The 20905-nt window shown below is 41.1% G+C and overlaps 2 protein-coding genes across 2 annotated transcripts in view; one reads left to right on the top strand and one right to left on the bottom strand.

The window, feature by feature from the left end:
• The first annotated feature begins 411 nt into the window (after positions 1-411).
• On the top strand, positions 412-3987 carry LOC141767422 (angiopoietin-related protein 4-like). The gene is made up of 7 exons (XM_074634699.1): positions 412-977; positions 1390-1500; positions 1656-1746; positions 2474-2587; positions 2946-3041; positions 3134-3409; positions 3509-3987. Exons 1-7 carry the CDS (start codon positions 489-491, stop codon positions 3688-3690), a joined length of 1359 nt encoding a protein of 452 aa, XP_074490800.1. The 5' UTR covers positions 412-488; the 3' UTR covers positions 3691-3987.
• Positions 3988-5414: 1427 nt separating this feature from the next.
• LOC141767421 (dipeptidyl peptidase 9-like) overlaps positions 5415-20905 on the bottom strand; it is a 21050-nt gene continuing 5559 nt past the window's right edge. The window contains exons 2-21 of the mRNA XM_074634698.1: positions 20741-20831; positions 19022-19266; positions 17420-17532; positions 16876-17049; positions 15374-15542; positions 15166-15276; positions 14783-14911; positions 13170-13231; positions 12973-13073; positions 12635-12812; positions 12238-12397; positions 11956-12035; positions 11348-11518; positions 10120-10255; positions 9787-9932; positions 9117-9263; positions 8707-8859; positions 8128-8270; positions 7167-7278; positions 5415-6683 (exon numbers count right to left, since the gene is read on the bottom strand). Coding sequence (XP_074490799.1) covers positions 6591-6683; positions 7167-7278; positions 8128-8270; positions 8707-8859; positions 9117-9263; positions 9787-9932; positions 10120-10255; positions 11348-11518; positions 11956-12035; positions 12238-12397; positions 12635-12812; positions 12973-13073; positions 13170-13231; positions 14783-14911; positions 15166-15276; positions 15374-15542; positions 16876-17049; positions 17420-17532; positions 19022-19266; positions 20741-20796 — 2679 coding nt within the window. The 5' untranslated portion in view covers positions 20797-20831 and the 3' untranslated portion in view covers positions 5415-6590. The remainder of the gene's footprint in view (positions 6684-7166; positions 7279-8127; positions 8271-8706; positions 8860-9116; positions 9264-9786; positions 9933-10119; positions 10256-11347; positions 11519-11955; positions 12036-12237; positions 12398-12634; positions 12813-12972; positions 13074-13169; positions 13232-14782; positions 14912-15165; positions 15277-15373; positions 15543-16875; positions 17050-17419; positions 17533-19021; positions 19267-20740; positions 20832-20905) is intronic.

The raw sequence follows: 20905 nt of genomic DNA, 5'->3' as shown, positions 1-20905 counted from the left end.
TAGTTTTAGCCCTACACAGAATATGAGTATTTGAATAGCAATTACAAGGTGCACAGCTGGAAAAAAAAGACTAATTACATGTAAGACATTTATAATAAAAATGTATATTTTACTTATTTCACAAAAACTACAAATCAGATACAGATTTGTAGAATTCGTCAAAGTGCTTTGGTAGAAAAGCTCAGTTTGAGCTTTGAAAGTAAAAGAGAATCCATGCCATGTTCCCCTACCAGTAAGTGTTTAATCAGTAATTCAGACCTGCATTGCATCATGATCCAAGTCTTCATAAGGGTGAATACTATGGAAGACTTTCCACGCCCTCAGCCTCCACCAGTCCCCACCTCCAAGCTTCAACAGCCAATCAGAGGAGGCCTCTGCTGCAGCACTGAGCTATAAAACCTCACAATGCTGTTCAGCAGCACACAACAAAGACAGAGACAGACATCAGAACAAGCTTTCATACTGAAACAGACTCAGCAGACACAAAGATGAAGATGCCACTGCTTCTCATCCTCCTGTTAACCATTTTGGTGCACGCAGCAGCTGCTTTCCCCTTAGACATAAGAGCTCTGCCTGGCCGGGACAAACACGCCTCCTGGGACGACGTGAACGTGGTGGCTCACGGCCTCCTGCAGCTGGGCCAGGGTCTGAAGGAGCACGTGGACAAGACCAAAGCCCAGATGAGAGACGTCTACGCCAAACTGAAGGCTTTCAACGGCACGGTGGCCGAACTGGAGAGGAAGCAACAGGAGCAAGATGAAGCTCTGAAGGCAAGAAGCAGAGAGGTGGAGGAGGAGAGAGAGAGGATGGCAGCAGAGCTGGCCAAGGAGGTGATGGTGAAGGTGGAGGAGGTGAAGACTCAGAGCGAGGACATCCACACCAGGATGGACAGACTGGAGGAGACGGTGGATGAGGTGCTTAAAGGGCCGGCACTCGACAGCAACAACAGTGATCAGACAGGAGTCTCATTTATCCAGGTGAGAGAATAAACTGCTTTCATGATGTTGTTTCAGCTCACAGGAAGATAAATGTGTAGTTCTGCTATGAGATAAATAAAAACTGAAAACACAGTCCAGTAAATGTTCTAAAGGATTGTCACTACTGGAGTCCATATCCCTCAGAGATCATTTACATTTTCCAACAGACTTCAACAGCTGGTCTGAAGCCAAATTAGATCTAAAAATCAATCAGAACAAATGACAAAAAAATACTTTTTCATTCACTAGTGCTTTCCAGAACGTCCAACAAACAATCCTACAGTAGTTTGTAAAATTGTTTCCAATCTAAATACCTCAATCTTAGAGAGAGGGATGTTATATTTGACACAAAGCTGTACCCCTGAAAATACAACGATGCCGTGAAGCTAACAAGAAGTTTTATTTTTTCCAGAGATTGGTAGCGGCTCAGAACCGACGCATTGACCAGCTGGTGGAGAAAATCAAGCAGCAACAAGACAAATTGGAGAAGCAGAGTCTGCACCTGCAAACACTGCAGAGCAAGGTGAGTTACACCACATTAAAATATACAGAAGGCTTCGTATGATTCAGCCGGTGAGAGAACAAAACTCTGACCTTTCAGCTACATGATCCCTCTAACCAAAAGATTAATGTAAGCAATTAATCATAGTTTCTTGACCCTGCTCTGTGATCCACCAGGTTGCACAAAAGAGAGTGAAATCACACCGACGGAGAGATGAAGAGACGGCACTGAGGGGAGAGCCAGCAGAGCAGAGCAGAGACGCATCAGGTAAGAAAACAAACTGTTAAAATAGTTAAAAAGTGATGGAGACAAAGTCGCTCTGAGGGGAAGGAAATAATCTAAATGAGTGATGAAAAGACTTTGACCGGTAGCTGTTGTGAGAGGCTTGACCTTTATAGCGCTGACAACTTGAGCCGCCTTAGAAAAATTAACTAGTCAGTAGCCTTTGCACTCATCTATTCTTCCTTTTCTGGGCAAATACATACAAGTATTTTGAGGTGAAACACAAATGCCTGAGAAAGTACACGTCTACAGAACACAATAAATCAAATAGTTGTGAATCCAGAGCAAATGTCATTCAGGTTGCAACACTTTTTGCAGCAAGAGAGCGAATTTACAGGATTGACAGCTGTGTGTGCACCGATACAAGAGCTATTTGTGTATCCTTAAGTGACGTAAGACCAAAACAAGGTTTGCCTTTGCACCTGATTTTATAGTATTTGACTCGCTGGCAGAGGAGTTCACACACAGTCCAAAGATCAAGAGAAAATGAGGACAGCAGCTTTTAAACACACCTACTGTACTGTATGTTCGTAGGACACTGAAAGCAAAAGCAAGGAATAACAAAGCAGCAATAAAACCAAAGATTCATCATCTATGTCTGCAGATGTACTGAATTGAATTTCCAAAATAAAACCTGAGCCCGACTGACTGCCTCAGTCTGAACAAAAACCTCAGTGATCTGATCAGTTTTCTGTGTTCTGGTTTTTCTCAGGTTTGGCCAGAGACTGTCAAGCTCTGTTTGAACGAGGGCAGCGAGCCAGCGGCGTCTACACGATCCAACCAGAGAGCTCCCAGCCCTTCAACGTCCTCTGTGAAATGACTTCAGGTGAGTCAAACAGGAATTTTCCCTAAAGGTCCACTGGTTTAAATTATACAACAACGCTGTTACACTGCTGAAGGCTGAGCGAGGCAACTTTTTATCCAAAACTTCCCCCGTCTCAATTACAGCTTAAATCACAGAGAAGAGTCTCTAAAAAACACTCCAGAGAGGGCCCTACTAAGAGGAGAAACTTTAGCTCAAAGGGTTGCACATATCAGTGTTATAAGATCCCTAAGACATTTAAACATCTCTCGCATTTTGCCTGACAAAGAGAACAGTTTTCAACTACAGCGTCAATACAATAAAAGTATTGTTTGTGTTATATGAGCCTCTTTAGCTCAAACTTTTCTCTTTATCTCTGCAGAAGGTGGATGGACCGTCATCCAGAAACGTCACGATGGATCCCAGAACTTCGACCAGCTGTGGGAAAGCTACAAGAAAGGCTTCGGCAATCTGAATGGTGAGAAACCCGGCTCAAAAAGAGTTCCTTAAATATCTACATCACTAAACCTCAGTGGCGAAAATTAATCGTGACATTTCTCATCCCTTCAGGAGAGTTTTGGTTGGGCCTGGAGAACATCCACTCCCTCTCCAGACAAAGCCAGTACATCCTGCAAGTTGAGCTCTATGATTGGGCGGAAGAGCAGCAGCAGGAGGCTCGTTATCGTCTTCAACTCGACGGAGAAGAGAAGAAGTTCGCCCTTCACCTGGAGCAGAAGTCTTCATCTGGGGTTATAATGACAACCGGAGAATCTGGTCTTCCTTTTTCCACGGCCGACAGCGACAACGACCTCGCTGCAGACGTCAACTGTGCTGAACTACACTCAGGTACGACGCCTTCATCGACCCCGAATCCTCAACACACACAAACTGTCTGAGTGGATTAATATCAGGAGGAATGAAACTAAAAATGCTCTTTTGTTACAGGTGGTTGGTGGTTCAGTAGTTGTGGCGAGTCAAACCTCAACGGCAGATATCCCAGAAGGCCGAGCGTGCTCAGACGACAGAAGTCCAAAAGACAAAGGATGTTCTGGACGTCCACAAAGGGACAAAACAACTCAGTGAAGACCACTCTTCTGAAGATGGCGCCCGCCACAATAAAGCAATAAGCAGATCAGTCTGTCTCAAACAGCTGAGGACCAAACATGACCGTATTTAACACTAATGATCTCTCCCATCATGCACTGGATCATCACATATTTCTATGCTATGCCATACGATCACTTGTCATATTGACAGTTCTTATATTCCCTTTATAAGGGCTTCTTAATCTTGTCATACCTACTGTGTGTGTTTTAAATATTAAAATATACAGTGTATTATTTTCAACATGTATACACTTTAAACATTTTATATTTCATTTATATGAAGTGGATGAAAATAAAGTTTTTAAAAAGTTTAATAAATCCGGGCTCCGTGTTCATGATTGAAGGTGAAATGGCACGCAAACGACACAATGACCCAGACGCATCAGATTCTTCTCAGTAAAATGAAAAACAAAACCAAATATTTTACACTTCAAGTACTTACAATGACCATTTTATGTATAGCATTGAGCATTTCATAATGAGTCTCTATAGAGTTCAAAGTAAACCACAAACTTTGATTCAAAACCGTGAAGTAAATAAACAAATGTAAGTGGGGTTAAAAGAGTGCATGTTGTTATGTAGGTATACCGTTGCCATGGCTCATTTTATAACCAATCTGATTTTGAATTAATGACTCTCAGGGGCATCCATTCATTATTTGGCATATAGTATGATGTTTGTTAAACATCTTGAAAACATGAGTTTTTAAGGGTTGACCAGGATTTGTTTGACTCTACTGCACCCTGCTGGGGAAATGATAAAAACACTGATGTTGTGTTCAGGGAACAAACCGAAAGCTCACGTGTCTTTCTGTCAGGGTTAGATAAATGGAAAAGTTAAATGTTTTAAGCTTATTTTGAGAACAGGCTTTCACTTTGTTATAAATGTTAAATGGTTTTATTGTGTCTGTGTTTTACCTCTGTGCATTACAGAAAAATGTACATCTTTAGTTTGACCTTTCTGACTCACAAGTTCTTACTGTTGCTTTCCTCGATACATTTAAACCACAAAAATAGCTGCTGTATTGAGGTTTGTTGTGTTTTTTTCCCCCCTTTTATTTTAAAACTCTTAGGTAAATGTATGATTGTGGAGGATTAGTAAATTTGACTTATGTCCATGTTGAGTTATGCACATAAATCCCCTGAATCTTTCTCATTCTGACAAATTATTAGCATTTTATTTCTGAATTTGGTTCGTTCATTCATTTAGGTTGATTTAATTGGTTTATGTTGTAATTTTATCACTTTTTGTTTCATCTCCTTTTCCATAAACTCAAACGTATATCAAAAGGCCCAAACTGTTTTTCTACCTATCTTTTCTAATTTATAGAAAATACATTTTCTGTTAATTTACCAAACTAGAATTGTGATTGGATAGCTGCCTCCACCAACCAGTAAAGTTGCAGTTTGCATCCATGTGTGTCCAAAATGTCATCACATTTGAGTGAAATTGTCATAATTAGCGTATGAATTATACGCTAATTATGACAATTATGAGTTATAGCCAAAAACTTGTTTTATAAGGTCACGGTAACCTTGACCTTTGACCACCAAATTCTAATCAGTTCATCCTTGAGTCCAAGTGGATGTGTTGAACTCCCTCCAGGCGTTCCTTAGATATCGTGTTCACAAGAATGGTCCGGACGGATGGAAGGACAACCTCTGGCCACAGCTGTCGCTGGTAAAGGATTACATCTGAAATACTTTCTAAAATAATACATTTGATTTGGTGACAGGACTTTGAAAAAGATTGTTCACTTCTGTTTATTTCTTCAATATCTGAGAGTACATTTAACCATGAACAGGCCATGGTAGCTAATCTTACAGATGGTCATCAGATACACGCGTGACAAGGCATTTTATCGTCGTAGGTCCTCAGACAGATTCCCTGATATATATACTATACGAGCAGGCTTTCTTAAACTCTTGCAAGGCACCTCAGACTGCCAACAGTTGTGTCATACATCATCTTTTATAGGTCAGTTTGTTGGCACCAAGGCAAATATACGCAATATGTGCAAAAGTCCTCAGCAGCAGAAAAAGAAAAAGAAGCTCCCCGGAAAATTAAAGCAAGCGAGTGAGTGAAACAGCAACGGTCGCTACATATTTCCACCGTGTATGAATGCATAAGAATCCATAAAAAATATTTTTTTTAACACTACACAATAAAAATGTGGCTTGTGACTTTTTTTTGTTGTTGTAGATCTGCCACTGTGTAGCACAGCACATAAAAAGTCATCAACGATAGCACATGAGGGCACAGAGTATACAACACAGGGGGTTAAGAGCTCGCTTGTGTGCTCTTATAGAGCTTTACGTTTACTAACTTCACTCCAGTGTTTATTCACAGACACAAGAAAACGATCACTTTATCCGTCGGGTCCCAGAAAAACGTGAAAAGTAAGAGTTCGATAAAAAAAAAGCGGCACGAAAAATGAGAGAAACCCGAGCGCGGCAGGTCCACTTGTGTGTTTTTTGCATTTTTTTTGTACTTTTTCCAGCGTCTGCCATCACCACAGTCCCAGAAAGCTTCAGCCCTGTTTGTTCAGGACAAACGGCGCCCTCTGTTTGTTTCAGGGCTTAAAGCAATCCAGCAGATTTCCCTCCACTGTAAAATACAGTGTAAAGACTACAAGACTTTATTCTCTCAGTGATGGTCTCATTTATGGTAATTATACTAAAATTTGAATATTAATCTTGCAATGATTTAGTGATGCTAAAATGCTTCAGCACCTTTAAGACTGACGAAACAACTCTTGAGGTGTGATGAGGTTTGGCATAGCTTGCATTCAGCATAACATCATAAAATCAAGTGAAAGGAGAAGGTGGTGCAGGTTTAAATATACGGAGGAAAGGCAAAAAGGAGGCAAGGAGAGGAGGTTAGGAAGCGAGAAAGGGAAGGTCAGTGTGTGGAAGGGCTTATCAGAGGTTTTGTTGGAGGAAGTGCAGCAGTGTAATCTCGTAATGCTCTCCAGACTCTGGACATCGGATGCTGTGTCGCTCGTTGGGATAAACCTGGAAAAACAGAAAGAAAAACATGTTCAATCATCACAGGAACAGCTGGATCGTTAAAAGGTTTCACATTTTACATCCCCTTTCTTTATTTGATCAAACTATATGATGCAGGTTAGAGGTTGGTGTCCGGGTTTTTAGATTTACTTTTCTTGATAAGCGGGAAATTAGCAGGTACAATTTCTAAACTTTTACAAAGCCTAGTTTAGTTTATTAAAGAATGAAGACACGCAAGGAAAAACAAAACCCAACATAACATGTTATCTTTTGTATTTTTTACTTCACACTCATCTTACTTGAATGTGCTTTGTTATGTATTGTATGATGAAGGCAAAACACGTTGGTCTCATGACAAAGTTGTTCTTTATACAAGTGTTGTTGGAGTTTTCAGGTCCTCAGACTTTATGAAAAAATCCTTCAGACTCAGTTCACATCTTTATCACAGTCTTCACTAAAGTCAGTATATAAATAAGTAAATCCTCTTACCTGCAGGCTGTAGGGCTTCCCTGCCCGGATGAGTTGAGACACCAAGAAGTTTGTGTGGAAAAAGTGCACATTCTCATCTAGAAAGCCGTGAAGGATCAGCAATCTGTTGGGCCTGTGATTAACAGAGAGATGGAGCTCTTAGTTTCTTGCTCACTTTCACATGATAAACAAGTAGGAAGTCAATGTTATTGATACTACATTTAACAGGAAAATAAAAACTGAATCAAATTGTATCTTTGACCTCTACAAATTACCTACAATCTGTATTATTATGTGACAATAACTGTAGAAACCAGTCTTGTTGTTAGATAAAAGAGGTGGATGACAGAAGGTACAGTATAATATTGCCTTATATAGTGTCCATCTGTCCCAGTTCATTGGTGGACAAAGTAACTGAACAATAAATTTAAAGCCTTAATACTAGGGCTGTCAATTGATTAGAATATTTAATCGCAATTAATCAAATTTTTTATCTGTTCAAAATGTACCATAAAGGGAGATTTGTGCATTTAGCATAAAAAATCTGCTCAAATCATAACATGGCAAACTGCAGCCCAACAGACAACAGCTGTCAGTGTGTCAGTGTGCTGACTTGACTATAACTTGCCCCAAACTGCATGTGATTATCACAAAGTGGGCATGTCTGGAAAGGGGAGACTCGTGGGTACCCACAGAACCCATTTTCATTCACATATCTTGAGGTCAGAGGTCAAGGGACCCCTTTGAAAATGGCCATGCCAGTTTTTCTTCGCAAAAATTTAGTGTAAGTTTGGAGCGTTATTTAGCCTCCTTAGCGACAAGCTAGTATGACATGGTTGGTACCGATGGATTCTTTAGGTTTTCTAGGTTCATATGATGCCAGTATTTTCACTTTAGCCTTAACACTGAGCCCACTACAACCTAAAAATCGCAAGTTGCGTTAATGTGTTAAAGAAATTAAATTTTAAATGGCAGCTCTCACTCATTGGGGAGTTTGTCGACGTGCAGGGCGACAGAACAAGCCTCGTATCCCTTCTGGTTTTTCTCAGGCGTGTCCAAATATCGCTCTGTGTAGCCGGTGTCGTAGGCCATCCACAACGTCACTGGAGCGCCTGCAATGGCAACCTGGAAAAAACACACACACACAAACAGGAAGTCAAACAGAAGCCTTTTTTAAATTTCTTCCACTAAAAAGTGTATTTGGAAATGTGGCTAAACCTGCAGATTGAGTTGTATATTACTGGATTTATGAAGCCGTTTGAGATTTTAACAATAAAATAATCTGACAACTGTAATGGATAGTAACACTTAAATATACTTTTTTAAAAAACACCAGAGCTCATAAAAAAGGATAACAATGCCAGACATCTTTTAATAAGCATTTTATACTGCAGCTGAAATGGTAAATAAAATAACTATTAGAGGCTAAAAGGTTTGATTCGCACAACTGCGTACATTGCCATTAACCCCTTTGCTGTTGAAGAATCTGTAAAGCATATTTTACGTCTTCTATTTGCACATCCTTTAGCACAATAACAGAGTAAACATCAGCGGTTTTCACCTTGAAGATGTCAGGTTGGTGGATGAGGCCCATGAGGGAGAGGAAGCCTCCGTATGACCAGCCGTGGATGGCAACACGATTCACGTCCACAAACTTGTACTTTTCAGCTACGTAGTGCAAACCCTCCACCTGGTCTTCAATCTCCACCTGACCCTGAATAGAGGAGAACAGAGAGGTTACTCACCTAACACCCTTTCACTAGCAATCTACATACAATATGCACACAAGTCTTATCAGAGTATGGTGACGGTATAACTACAAGCTGCATATCTTTTCATATAGTAATGAGGTCATAAAACACCAGCTTTCATTATCATTATCAATAAATGACTTCATTTCTACTAAACACTGCGTTCCTTGCTCCACATGAGTCTGTCCTGAAGCAGACAGATAATTAATGTGTTAACTACCATTTTGTCTTTCACGGCTCCTTCAAACTTGAGTCCCCGCTGACAGGAGCCGCGTCCGTCGATGACCAGCACAGCGTAGCCCAGAGACGCTAGCGTGCTCAGCCGCAGGTACTTCACTCCTTTATAGGAGTTATTCACCAACTGGACCTGAAGAAAAATACATTGTTACACAAAAAAACATAAGGATGATGATACATCTGATCTCAATTAAATTTAAGCTTTGACTGTCTGTCATCACAGTCACATGTTTGATCCCTGCTGCAGACATCGGTGGAAGAAATATTCAGATCCTTTGTTCAAGTAAAAGTATCCATATCTATATTGCATGATAAACATACTTATAAAACATTATAATCTTCTTTTAGCACTGTATAATTATAGATGTAAGCACTCATAAATATTCATAATGCTTTATAACAATAATCATAACACATTATGAAGCATTTTATAATGACTTATAAGGTCAGGTATCATAATACTTCATAATTGCTGGTCAAAAATGTTTTGCTTTTTTTAGCAGCACCTGTGATAACTGTTATGTGGCTTCAATTTCCTGTGGCCAGACTCGACCTGCGCCCCCTTGTGCTGGGAGGCATATTGCACTTAACACAAATAAAATACATGGCTCCTACATGACATGTATCTAATGTGACGACGGAGGAGATCAAACCTGTGGTCCGCCATAGACAAAGATGACGGTGGGATGCTTCCTGCCGGGGACCAGGTTCTGTGGTTTGTACAACATGCCGTACAGCTCGAAGCCTGACTTCCCTGTGAAGCTAAAGATCTCTGGAGGAGTGTAGTCGAAAGGGAAACCTGGAAGCAGCAGACACAAAATAAAAGAATATATATACTGATGTAATATAATGTAGTGAGAATGCACTTTTAAAAACAAGTCTCAAGTAATTTAACTCTAAATCACTGGATATGAGTGAAACAGGTGATAGGGGAAAAGAAACTGTCACAGCTGCCAGACAACATTCAATCTGTTAGTTTTCAGTACCTCCGGACTCCATCATGCTCGCCCAGAACTGAGGCTCTCTGTGCATCGGGTCGTCCTCTGAGCCCTGCAGCTTGTAGATGTGCACACAGGGGGCTGCGGTCAAGCTGCTGTAATGGCTGATAAACATGTCAAAGGTCTGTATGGAAGAAAAACAACCACATAACAGGGTTAAACAGCATCCCCAACAATTCATATTTCTGCTGTGGAGGAAAACAAATCCAGAAAAACACTTGACACCTTAAGTCTTTCAACTCTACAATAGAAACGGTCCGACAGTCCCTACATTGGTATTTTTGCTTATTATGATGTCATTTCTTGGAGTATCTTCAAAGTATTCATATCCTTAGAATCTGTAAAACCTAAGCTACACGGTAATGTCCGTCAATAAACCGTTATTTGAACTATGCACATTTGTTTTAGTTTTTTAGATATGCTCATTTTAATGAGCACAAGTGCAAAGACGTTTTAATAGTTTTGTTACGTTCCACACGTAACGAAACTTAATGACAATCACGAGCATACTATGTGATGACGCGAAAGACAGAAGCCTTAGCTTTCTGCTGCAAAAAGAATGAATGCTCTAGCTATTATGTTTTTTATCTTACATCAATCTGGCGCCACCGCGCTTTGTCACCATATTTTGTACCGCACGTAATGTGATGACATCACGAGCTTACAACGTGATGACGCATGCAAACAGCAACCTCTCGCGGACGTTTTTAAAGGGTTAACACAGGAACACAAACTGCCATGGTATGTTTTTCTAAATTAAGGTTATACTCATGGGGTTTTGAAAGCTGAAGCCAATAACAATATTTTTATTTTGAGGGTGTTAATGGATGATATTTTGTGCCACAATTATATGAAGCGTAATATAATCTTTTTTTTTTTTCAGAAACAACAGTGGAACAGCATTTAAACAGCATGCCAACGCTTATAACACTCCGTTTCAGGGTTTCCACGCTGTATTGTAGCTGCGGTCAGACAGACAGAATAAATTTAATTATGAAATAAATTTAAGATGAATCATACAAATCGTCAGGTCTCCTGAGCAGCTTGTCGTGTGAACACACAGAGAGAGAGAAAAGCTGTGGAAAAAGTCCCATTCGCGCTGGTTTAAAACTTTAAGAAAAAAAGTGTAAAACTACACTGAAACCTCGATTTTTTTGAGTTATCCCGAAACACAAGGTTGTATGTTTGTGTGTTTGTGTGTTTGTGTGTTACATACCTGGCTCACTGAGCAGCTGTGGGAGAAGCCGGCTTTGGTGAGTCGGACGATTTCACCCGGCGAGTCGTAGCTCACAACATAAAGGTGATGCTCCAGAGGAGAGTCTTTGGTTCCCTGGAAGTAAACCAGCTTTGCTGCCTCATCCACCCAAATCTGAGGACTGGACGAACGCTGCACAAAAACCACAGAGCAAGAAACATGGTTTGTCTGTTTTGTTATGACACAAACAAGAATGAATTGATGAATTGATGAATTTGCTTCAGTTATGGTACATACCTGTTTGTTACTAGTTCTGATAAAACATACTATTTCTACATTATTATTATTATAAAGTCTGGATTATATGTATACGGAGCCTAAAAACAGGGCGCAGCGCAGCTTGTGATTCAATATTCTGTATTTTCAAAACCTTATTTTTGTGATTTAATTTCAAGTTTATTGTTGAACAAATCTGGGACGTACTGGGACTGAAACTCAGCCTGTGACCTTGAGATGGCGGGGCCTTTTAGAATCAGTGTACTGATGAGTGGCTGTGGTGGTGAATTAGTGCTGCTCTGAATACAGTTAAATGTCAGCGACCTTGAACAGATGTGTGGGAAGGGCTTTACCTTCGCTCCGTGATTGGCCAGCACCTCCCACTCCCCACTGGTTACAGTCACCTCTTCTTTGACCGGACACTTGAAATCATCTGGTGAAAGAGGAAAGAAGATAGGTGGATAAATTGATAGATCAATTGACTTGTTTGACCACACAGGGAACATTAAATTATTACAGTCAGTAAATGTTAATTAATCCATTTTCCTCAATAAAGTCATTAAATAAGATAATGACACCTTTTAGGAGGACATTTTGTCTATCTGAACTGTGAATGTGCTTGTTGATGGTGTTACCTTCAGAGTGTGTGTAGCCTTCGGCCCAGTTGTAGCTGCCCCGCTGTAAGAGTGAGGTGATCTTATACAGGTGGCAGAAACCTGTTTTTGATTCATTTACTGCTATGAAGCTGATCTCATCTTCACTGGTTTGGACGAACGGATGGAAAATGTCGTGCACCTGAAAGACAAATAGACATCATGATGTGTTGTTTTTTTCACTGAAAGCTGCACCATTTTAGCAAGATTTTAAACATGAACCCATGTTATCAGCATAAATCGTAAGTGAGGCTACAAAAGAAAATAATAAGTGACTAAATGCTGCTTGCAGTGATAGAAAGCATCACAGACATGAATTGAGAAACCTTTAGGCTTCATTAGGAACAGAGCGCTAGACAGATGTGGTGTTGGGCCTCACATTGATCCAGATGTCGCTGGTCTCCTGGTAGATGATGAAGGGCTGGACGGCGTCTCCGAGGGCCTCCAGGCTCTCCTGCCTGCTGGCCTCGTCCTGATTTGCAGGGATGAAGAACGCTGGAGGCAGCAGGACCAACTGGAGACGCTGCTGCCGTCGGTCCATCATGACCGCCCAGGCACTGAAGCACAGAGAGAGAAAGAGCTGTGAGGCATGTGCAGTATACGGACTCCATGTTACTCTATTCCAGGTTTTGGAAGTTGATAAAGTTTAAACAGTATGGGTGGTGCTTTTAAGATCACAGGTTGTTTTTTTCTAAGTCTTGGAGAAAAAAAACGTACTATCTGCCGTCTTTTGTCCATCCGGCTCTGGTGATATATTCGGCACCAGGGAACAGGCTGGTGAAGGGAACGGGCAACACCTTCTCCTGTGTGCTGACAATCTGAGGGAGGAACAACAAGAAGCTGGCATTTATAACTTCTCTCTGAAGAACTTTCTAGTAAACTATTAAGATTTATGGCACTGAACAAGCACTCACTTTGCCGAGATTGTCTGTCCTGATTTCTGCTATTTTGAGAGTAATATCAGGATTCTTGCTGCCTGGATACAAAAAAAACAAAAACAAAAACAAAACTGAGTTACGTACCAACATATAAACACACATTAAACCTTTCTGATATTAACAGAAGTCGTTATAAGTGCCATGCTGTCAATTATTATCTTGATTAATCGATTAGTTGTTTGATCTATAAAGTCTCAGAAAATTGTGAAAAATGTCGATCAGTGTTTCCCAAAGCCCAAGATGACGTCCTCAAATGTCTTGTTTTGTCCACAACTCAAAGATATTCAGTTTACTGTCATAGAAGAGTAAAGAAACTGAAAATATTCACTTTTAAGAAGACTTTAAGACAAGATTTTTTTTTCCCTTAAATTACTCAAAACAATGAATCTATTCAAAATAGTTTATGATTAATTTAATAGTTGACAACTAATCACTTAATTAATTAATCGATTAATCAAGAGATTAATTGAGATCCGATCTTTCAGACCACATTCAGAGGTGGCGTGGGCCGCATATGGCCACATTCTTTTAGCAGTGTGTACGCGAATGTGTCCTGGTCCACATTAAGGACCGCCTACTCAACTGACGTACCGCTGTGTCTCCTCATGTGAATAGACGTGAGGTAGATGTGAGCGCTTGTCTGCCTCGCAGCATGGAAACGGCCTTTGCGCTCTTAATAATCAAAATTTTAATTAATTAGAATAAATCTTATCTATAGGATATATAATCTACAGACTATCAGACTAGACACGGGAAGTGCATTATTATCATACTGTCGTTGCTTTTGTTCCGCTGCTTTGCACGGAGCTGACGCCCGCCCACTCGCTCGCTTTCATCCCCGGCTCTCTGAAGCTCTGTACCCCGCTTTTGTCTGGCAAAGGCAGCGGAGTCTGTGACATGGAGGTCCCTGGGACCGCCAGTACCATCACCTTATATTTTGATGTTTATAAAATGTACGCGAATTCAGGAATATGTAGGATATTACTACTGACATTCTTGTAATATTACGTCACAACGTCTGCTGTATTAGCCACGTGTTTACTACGTGTTTATTTGCATATAGAGCGGAGAAGTGAGATCGGATCACAAGTGGCACCTCAAGACACATGTGGAGACACATTCTAATACCAGGTGTGAACAGATGTACTTACAGCTGTCCACTTGTGTTTGAATCACTCAGGACGCATGTTAATGCCATGTCTGAACAGGGCCATACATGCCATACATTATCTTATCTTTCTTAACGTGCCATGACACCACAGTGCACCAGCAAAGGCAGGAGAGAAGAAGACTCTTAGCTAATCAACATGGATGCAAACAATGCAGGTTTTAAAATGTTCAAATAATAATAATCATAATAAATAACCTCAAGGATACACATACACAGTTAACACTGAATGTAAACATAACTTTCGTTTGATTACAAGAAAACTCCACGAGCACCTGTAAATGAAGTTGCCTGTTGCATATTTCTTTTTATCACACAAAACAAGGAAACAAAAAAATGCATCACATATTTTACAATGTAAATCAAAAGCTTTTTTTGTGTGTGTGTGTGTGTGTGTGTGTGTGTATGTATGTGTGTATACCTGCGCGTGGATATCTGTAGACGTCGGTCTTGCGCTCCTCCAAAGCCGGAGATGGAACATGAATGATCTCAACCTCAGACTCGTCCACCTCCTCGTACAGAATCTGCAGAGTTTTACCACCATCTGACTCTGAACCAGAGAGAAACCAGTTAAACCAGTTAAAGACGGTTTAGTTTACAGGAGGAAACTACGAGCCGGTAGGTATCATAATATTTTGTACTTTGTCTCTGGAACAAACTACACAGGTAAAAACAGGTAAAGTCTCATGAATAAATTCTTGTTATTTAAGCATCTAATAATAATCCATCTTCATTTGATTGATGATCGTTGATAATAAGCCTCCTTGCTAAGAAAACTATGACAACAATCAATGTCTCGCTCACCTTCACGAGCAGCTGGTGACCACCAGTATCCGGTGAAACGGTCAAACTCTTCCTGCGTGACAAAAGTAGCTATACCGGCAGATTTGGGGTCCTCTTTTGGGTTATCAATACCTAAAATGAATGCAGAGAAAAATAAAAACACAGTGTGAAAAACTTCAAAAGTATCAGGTACGACTCTCCAAGAACATCTGACACTCTCAATCCTGACCTTTGTGGCAGAAGGTGAGCCTCCTTTCTTCACCCGTCTCAATGCTGGTCACCCAAATGTCGTTGTTGTTGATGAAGCCGATGAAGTTGGGGTCCCCGGGGCTGATCTTGGGGTCCATGCGTGTGCCTGAAATCTGGCTCTTAATCTCGACAGCATCCGTGGGAGAAGTCTGAACAAACACAAAGAGAGGTTGGAGGACATCTGAGGTCACAGCCGCTTTAGTTCCACACTTTGTCATTAACAATAAGGGACTAAGGCTGCATTCACACGAGATCAGGCATTGTGGCGATTGTCCGTAGGGTTGTGCGGAGGTCCGGGCGACTCACTTTAATGGCCCACTAACTGCATTCCCTTATGGCTGGGTTGTACAGCTCTGGATCGCCGGTTATGCGGTTGGTCACTGCAGCGTGAAGCTGGGTTGCATTTCTCCAAAAGTTGATTCTGTTTCTACGTTTCATCTGCATGCCACTGCGTTTTTTTTCCAACATCCCCTGCGGCCACCACAGCCACAGCCCAAACGCACTACACACATTCAAAATTAATGGAAAAACTTGTATTTTCGACGCACTGCCTGATCTCGTGTCAACGCAGCCTGGCTCTCAATAACTCATTTTCTATTCCAGAGTCTGACTGAAAGGGAGATTTTTGATACCCATTTCAGAGTTCACAAAATCTTACAATATACCGGTATCTATTTTTTCCTATAATGCCACCGTCCAGTAAAAACATTTATCTCAGAATTTGGTGATTTTAAATTTTTCAAACAGGATTGATAAAGATCCCTTATTTTTGGTTATTAAAGAATTGTGACTAGCGCTGAAGCGATTAGTTGATTAACAGAAAATTTACCAGCACAAATTTTTATAATCAATTAATCGCAAAAAGTAATTTTTAAAGCAAAAATGACCAAAATGTACTGGTTCAAGCTTTTATAATGTGAGGATTTGTTGATTTTTGGAGTCTTCTATGATGGTAAACTAAATATCTTTGGGCTTTGGACTGTTGTTCGGCAAGAACAACACATCTGAAGACGTTATTTGTGGCTCTGCTGTATTTTTCACCATTTTCTGACATTTTGAGGAAAGAAAAATGTTTTTAACAATGAAAATAACAGTTGGTTGCTGTCCTAATTGTGAATAAGATATGTAGTGAGAGGGAAATTTTACAGTTGAAAAACATACCAGTGCCTTCTGGTGTCTCTGGTGGACACTATGCCACTATGACTATTACAATAACTATGTAATAATGAAACAGGGTCTCTAAATTACCGTAAGTATATCTTTGCCATTTCTGTAATGCAACTACTTGTTACTTATCAGCAGGTGTATACGCCAATACTGATAGATCTGTGATAAGCTAATATGGGCTGATAATATCAGCCATGCAAATGTATAAATAGAGGGCCAAAAGTGAGAATGGTTGTGGCATTGACCTATTCAGCAGCCTTAGTCATACTGTGCTGCGTGGCCATGAGAGTCTTACTTAACTGTCCTTTAACTCACATTGAACGTGTTGCTCCCACCGTCACGGCAGTAGTACAGACTGCTGTTGGCCTGGAACAGGAAGAGGCCACTGGGTCTGTGGTAATCATAGGAGGTGATGCCAGACACCCCCAAACGTTTCCTCTCTCGCAGCAGCTCCTCCTCCCGAGAGATGCCCCCGTGGTGAGGGCTGGCCTGAGGTCAGGGGTGACAGGAGGACACAGGATGTGACAATGCTGGCCGAGCGAGGTCAAAGCCAAAGAGAGTTTTTTCAGGGCATGGAAAACAAACAAATGATAAGAAAACATTACTAATATTGCGATGTACCAGTAAATAGAACCTCTTTTTCCTCTCTTCAGCAGGAACAACTTCTGTTTATGAAATCAAGTGGTCTAGATTATTTTGTCTTTAGGGGGAGATTTAAAACAGCAGTTTAAAGCTCCATGAGGAAAGACGCCTTTATGAAAGTTTAGTTCACAATCATCCTCTAAACAACAACACTCTTTTAAATCTGGTTCGGATAGTCTCATTAAAGTGTCAGAGTGGACTAAAAAAACTGTCTTACCTGAAAGCGATCCAGCATCTTCTTCCATGACAAAACCAACAGAGCATCTTTGCGGACCTTCTTGGGAATGTCTGAGTAGAGTAAAGCATTGTCCCTGCTGGCGTAAGGCATTCCTGTGAGAGCAGACATGATTGTTTAGTCAACAACCGAGCTACCATGGGTACAGGTCTCACAGACTCTATGTAGTGCACATTAATACACTTGACACAGCTCTGGAAATGACATCACACACTACAACTAACTGCTTGAGACATGGCAGCAAAGAGCAGCAACCATGTTGCAGAGTTTCTGTGCACTACAGCTGCAACAGAAAAAAGTAGAAAGATGACCTCAAAGCAAAATGGTGCTTGAAGTTGAGTTTAGGTTTTTTCCAGCACGCACTGACTTGATCCACTGCAGCTCGCACGGTGGATATATCAAATGAGTTTGAAAACAGTTGCAGGCTTGCAACTCTGACTCACCAGCTGTATCCACAGATTATTCACAAGAGCATGCTACCTTTCAAAAGGAAGCAACTGAAATCTGCAAGCCAACAAATCAGCGCTAAACCTGCTAAAAGCACCTTATCTCAGCTGTAGGGCTGTCCCGAATACCATTTTTGGGCTCCAGGGCTTTGGTAGTAATCAGCAGCGAATATTCGAGGCTTCGGCCAGGGTTACGAGGGTGGTGGGGTGGTGGGGTGGTACCGCCGTGACCGGAGGAGCGCTTTAACTTCTCGATTAGTAGGCAGCACGGACTAATGTCATTAAAGCAAGTAGCACAATTCCTCTGTCACGCACACAGAGGCTTCTCCCACACATGATTTCTCAAACAAAAATGTGTCATGATGAGTCTGCACACGCCTCTGTCCACGCTCAGCATCTTGCAGACCCTCTCCCCCTAAACGGCGCCGTTTTGAGGCTGCTGTGTCCGTGCTAAGCATCTCCTCTCCTCATCCTCTGTGTGTGCGCGAGTGTAGACGTACTTTAAAGTCACGTTTGTGGGCCCTCTCCCCCTACATGGCTGCGTTTTGAGGCTGCTGTCTCGGCGCATTTCGCATCGCCAATCCCGGCAGTGCCCGGCTGCAAGCATGTGCGTAATGCAGCCTGCGGAGGGTTTCCTCTCAGCCCTTTTGGCCCGAGCCTCGCGTGGGTTTCGCTCCGACATAAGCAACAGCGACGAGGGCTCTTGACTCGTCTCCATGACATGACTTGGGAAGAACTCGGCCAGACATTTCTCCGTTCTCAGCTGAGATGGACGGCATAGCGCTGTAACACGTGTCTTTCAGTTTAATCAAAGGCATTCATTTTTAAGGACTCAGTATCTACAGTATTGTTATTTGTCATTGAATAAGGCATTTTCCAAAAGTTTTGGTTTGCTATATGCATGTTTGTAATCCTGAGGGGTTACAGAACACCAAAATTGAAAACCGATTACCTATCCAACAAACGGATAACCAAATAGTTGAATAGTCTAGCCCTACTCAGCTGTCATTTTTTTACATTCATTGTAAAAAATTTAATTATTTGGCACTTAGAATTAATTAATTTCAGACCCTGCCTGAAAATTAAAACATATTTCAACAACTGTGTCAGATCCCAGCTTTCAGGTTCCCGAGCTCACCAAGGTAGTAGATGCGGTGGGAGTGCGGACTGGCCTCGTCCTTCTGGATGAACTGGAAGTCGTGTGGCGCCTTGTTGATAACCACGCCTGTGTTCTTGCGGCTGTTGTGGATGATCTTCCGCAGGCCATCCCATGTATGCTTCTCCACCTGGAACTGGGTGGGATTCACGTCCTCCATCTCCACCACCTCGGTGCTGTCCGAGAGCTCGTCCACCCCCGTCATGCCTGCCAGTGCCTTTCTGACGCTGTGGACAGACACTCAGTTTAGATACAGCTACAGTAATCCCAATGGGAAAGTAACACTAGTGAACTGGCAAATATGGGTATATCTTTGATTGAGAATGGTCTAATTTACCTACTAAATCAGACGTTCTGACAGAAAACAGACTATGCATTGGTCCTCTCATCATAGGTGTCAGATACAGCGGTCAAAACATCATGAAGAAATCTTTATATTATTTTTATTAGCCAAGCTAGCAGCATGGCACTATGGATGGCAATGGCAATCTGTCTGATGATTGATCCACCACTCTGGTTCAGACTGATGTATCTCAACAACTATTGGATGGATTGCCATGAATTTTAATTTAGACATTCATGTGCTCCTAAGGATGAATTCTCATGACTTTGGTAATCCTTTATCTTTTCATTTAGCGCCACCAGCAGGACAAAAATGTAACTTGCAATACTTCGGTTTATGATCAAACATGCACAAGTAATGACATTCCCATCAGCCTCAGCTGTAGTTTGTGCTAATTAATTAGCAAATGTTGGCATGCATGGTAAAGATGGTAAAATATTACCTGCTACAAGGAAACAGAAACATGCACATTCTCAAAATTGTTTGTGGTGCTGGAAGTAGATCCCCTCCAATATGTACTTTTTCACACTTTTCTCTGCTTTATTAGTCAACGTTTCGGTCAACAAGACCTTCATCAGGACATTAAGAAGATAAAATGGTAGTGTGTTCTTTTAAACACCACCGAATCAATGCATGTCATGTGCCCTGATAATTTATGGCAAGATTATTAGTGTTTTCCTTCCATAGTGATGTATGTTTGATGTTCTTTGTTTGACATGTATTTTCCTTCTCTTCCTGTTCCTGTTTTTTTCAGGGTGCAATGGATATGTGATGATGTCACTTCCTCAACCAATGGGGATGGCAGACACTTCCAATCATCCAATCACATTGATTTGGTGGTGTTTAAAAGAACACACACCACCATTTTATCTTCTTAATGTCCTGATGAAGGTCCTTGTTGACCGAAACGTTGACTAATAAAGCAGAGAAAAGTGTGTGCCGGAGCAAGTCATTTTTTTGAAAAAGTAAATATTACCTGCTACTCAGGCTTGGTAGCGTGCTAACATTAGCATTTAGCTCAAGACAACGTTGTGCCAAAGTACAGCCTCACAACATGGCTGTATAAAAATGTAATTAAAACAGACTACTAAAAGCACAGAGAATGAAATAGAAAACAATACACAACAATAAAATAATATAAAAATAAACAAACAGAACAGATAAAACATATTAGAAAGTGACAGATTTGACCCTGCAGGTCATAACTTACAGAATCGTATATCTTTAAATCTTTCTGGGCAGCAAACACGATGAAAAGAACTTGCTTTGACTAAAAAATGTCATTTAATCAAAATGAATGAAAACTAAAAACATATAAATATACTTCTGACAGCTGTGAGGGGTAAAATGTCCCATACCTTTCCTGGCCGTCTTCCGTTTTGTCTTCAATTTTCAGCCTCTTTACTCTGTGCATTAACCGTTCAACGACCCTGAACCAGACCTGACACCCTGTGGGAAACCAGGTTAACACATGAGAACTGAGGATGTCAAACATCTAAAACAAATGCCAGATTGTTTACATG

The sequence above is a fragment of the Sebastes fasciatus genome, chromosome 5 (assembly GCF_043250625.1).
Source record: "Sebastes fasciatus isolate fSebFas1 chromosome 5, fSebFas1.pri, whole genome shotgun sequence".
NCBI lineage: Eukaryota > Metazoa > Chordata > Actinopteri > Perciformes > Sebastidae > Sebastes > Sebastes fasciatus.
The sequence above is the reverse complement of the archived record's forward strand: the minus strand, read 5'-3'. Positions and strand labels throughout refer to the sequence as shown.